The sequence below is a fragment of the Lathyrus oleraceus genome, chromosome 3, assembly GCF_024323335.1.
Source record: "Lathyrus oleraceus cultivar Zhongwan6 chromosome 3, CAAS_Psat_ZW6_1.0, whole genome shotgun sequence".
NCBI classification, from domain to species: Eukaryota; Viridiplantae; Streptophyta; class Magnoliopsida; order Fabales; family Fabaceae; genus Lathyrus; species Lathyrus oleraceus.
The window spans coordinates 107,735,105-107,737,958 of NC_066581.1; the positions used below are offsets into that span (position 1 = coordinate 107,735,105).

The 2,854-nt window shown below is 41.4% G+C and overlaps 1 protein-coding gene across 1 annotated transcript; it reads left to right on the forward strand.

Annotated features, from left to right (window-relative positions):
- The first annotated feature begins 1,807 nt into the window (after window positions 1–1,807).
- On the forward strand, window positions 1,808–2,539 carry LOC127129936 (uncharacterized). Its single transcript, XM_051059036.1, has one exon. The coding sequence runs from the start codon at window positions 1,808–1,810 to the stop codon at window positions 2,537–2,539; it is 732 nt and encodes a 243-aa protein (XP_050914993.1).
- Window positions 2,540–2,854: the final 315 nt, after the last annotated feature.

Genomic DNA, 2,854 nt, shown 5'->3' on the forward strand with positions numbered 1-2,854 from the left:
GCACAACTAAGGATTGATCCATAAAGTATCTAAGCATTATATATGAGTCCCAATGATCTCTACATGTTGTTTTCGTCAAGTATTCTTCAATAGTTTGGAGTTGGTTTGCCTTGGAAACCCTAGTTTGTCTGGGTATCTTGAGTAACTTCTTCAACAAGATTCCTCACTAAATGATCAAATTTATCAAGGTGACTTCCTAGGATTTGTGGTACACAAATGAGGGATAAAGATCAATCAGAACAAGATGAAGGCGATCTTAGACCTCAAAAGCCCATCTACAAAGAAACAGCTCCAGTCGTTGTTGGGGAAAATAAACTTCTTAAGAAGGTTCATCTTGAACCTAAGTGGTAAAGCGAAGGTGTTTTTGCCACTACTTAAAATCAAGAAGGAAAGTGATTTTCACTGGGGCCATGAACAACAAGAGGCTTTCGACGCGATCAAGGGGTATCTTACCAAGCCTCATATCCTGTTGCCCCCCAGTAGAGATAAAAGTATGAGTTTATATATTGTTGCATCTGATACGACCATAGGGAGCATGTTAGCCCAAGATGATTGTAATGGTGTTGAAAGGCCCATATATTACCTCAGTAGAATGTCGGTAGATACTGAAACTAGGTACAGTCTCTTAGAAAAACTATGTCTGTGTTTGTACTTTGCTTGTATGAAATTAAAGCAATCTATTAAACCAATTGATGTTTATGTTTTGTCTCACTACGATATTATTAAACATATGTTGTCTAAGCCAATTCTACATAGTAGAATTTGGAAATGGGCATTGGCATTGACAAAGTTTTCTCTAACTTTCAAGCCTTTAAAAACCATGAAAGCTCAGATCATGGCGGATTCTATAGTGGATCATGCCATGGTCGAATCATCCCTTAATATGGTCGACACCACACCATGGAATCTATATTTCGACGGTTCAAGTCACAAAGATGGAATAGGAGTCGGGGTTTTGATATTATCCCCTGAGGTAGGTCCAACGAAGTTTAAGTATAGGATCAACGAGAAGTGTTCCAACAACGAAGCCGAATACGAGGCCTTAATAGTCGGCCTTCAGTAGTTCAAAGAGTTAAGAGCTAGTCGATTCTAGGTGAGGGGAGACTCAGAGTTGATAATAAAGCAAGTCACGCGTGAATATAAGTGCATCCAGAGAAGTCTGTTGATATACTTTGTAACTGCAACGCGGCTACAAGAACATTTTGAAGTTGCGAACATAAGACATGTGCCCAGGAACGAGAACCAAGAGGCCAACGAGCTGGCCCAAGTCGCTTAAGGGTACAAGATGTCTAAGTCGAGGTTACAAGATATGATCGAGGTTCGAGGATAAAGGGTGTCAAGTATGCTCCCAACAGAGGACGTCCTCGACGATAACGTCATTCGTGATAAAGAGCCTGAGGAAGAGTGTCAAGAAACCCGTGGAGTCGAATAGGCATGGGAACATGCAATTTTTTCTATCAATAGTTCATCGCCGACAGATTGGAGAAAGCCGATCATCGACTACTTGGAGAATCCAGTCGGAAGTACTGACAGAAAAACCAAATATAGAGCTTTGAGCTATGTGTGGTCAGGCAACGAATTGCTAAAGAAGACACTAGAAGGGTTACTAATCAAGTGTCTGGGAGATACCGAAGCATATTTGGCCATCTACGAAGTGCACAGTGGCGCCTGTGACGCCCACCAAGCAGAACATAAAATGAAATGGTTCCTGTTTCGACAAGGGGTTTACTGGCCCAGCATGTTGAAAGATTGCATCGAGTTTGCCAAAGGATGTCAGGAATGTCAAAGGCACACGAGTATCCAACATATGCCGGCAAGTGAGTTGCATGTCATTATCAAACCATGGCCCTTTAGGGGGTGGGCTTTAGACATCATTGGAGAAATTCGACCGACTTCGTCGAAGCAACAGAAGTTTGTCCTAGTTGGGATAGACTACTTCACCAAATGGGTCGAAGTTATCCCTCTGGTAAAGGTGGACGAAGAGACGGTGATCGAATTCATTCAGAAGCACATAGTGTATAGGTTTGGCATCCCAGAAACCATCACGACGGATCAAGGGTCAGTATTCGTGGGACAAAAGATGCAGGAATTTGCTGGCAAGACAGGTTTCAGATTGGTTACCTCCACACCTTACTATGCAAAAGAAAATGGCCAGGTAGAAGAGGCCAACAAAGTAATAATAATTCTGATTAAGAAGCACGTTTGTAAATGGACAAATAATTGGCACAAGACTTTGGACCAAATTCTATGGGCGTGTCAAACGTCCCCCAAAGAGACGACGAATTCGACGCCATTTCGACTAACATTTGGTCATGACACCATATTGCCGGCGGAGATATGTTTACAGTCCGTCAGAGTCCAGCGCCAATATGATCTTCAGCCAAAGCAATACTGGAACATGATTTACGACGAGTTGGCTGATTTAAACGAAGAAAGGTTGGTTACGGTCAAAATGCTGATCCGGCAAAAGGAACGCGTAGCTAAGGTCTACAATAGAAAAATAAAGGGAAAAACCTTTTTTGATAATGATTACATGTGAAAAGTAATTTTGCCCATGGATCGTCGGGATCGAACCCTAGGTAAGTGATCACCAAAATGGGAAGGACCATTTTGAGTAACTCGGACATACAATAACAATGTGTATGAAATCGAAGAACTTGGTGGGGATCAAAGGGTCTTAAGACTAAATGGGAAATATTTGAAGAAATATAAACATATGCTACAGAAATACATATCCAAACATAAGTTTCATTAATTGTTGAAAAGTGTCCCAGGGGGACATTACAAAAGTGATTGACAGACCTACAATAATTGAAGAAGAATTTAAATGGGGAACCTAGATTTGAAATCCTCA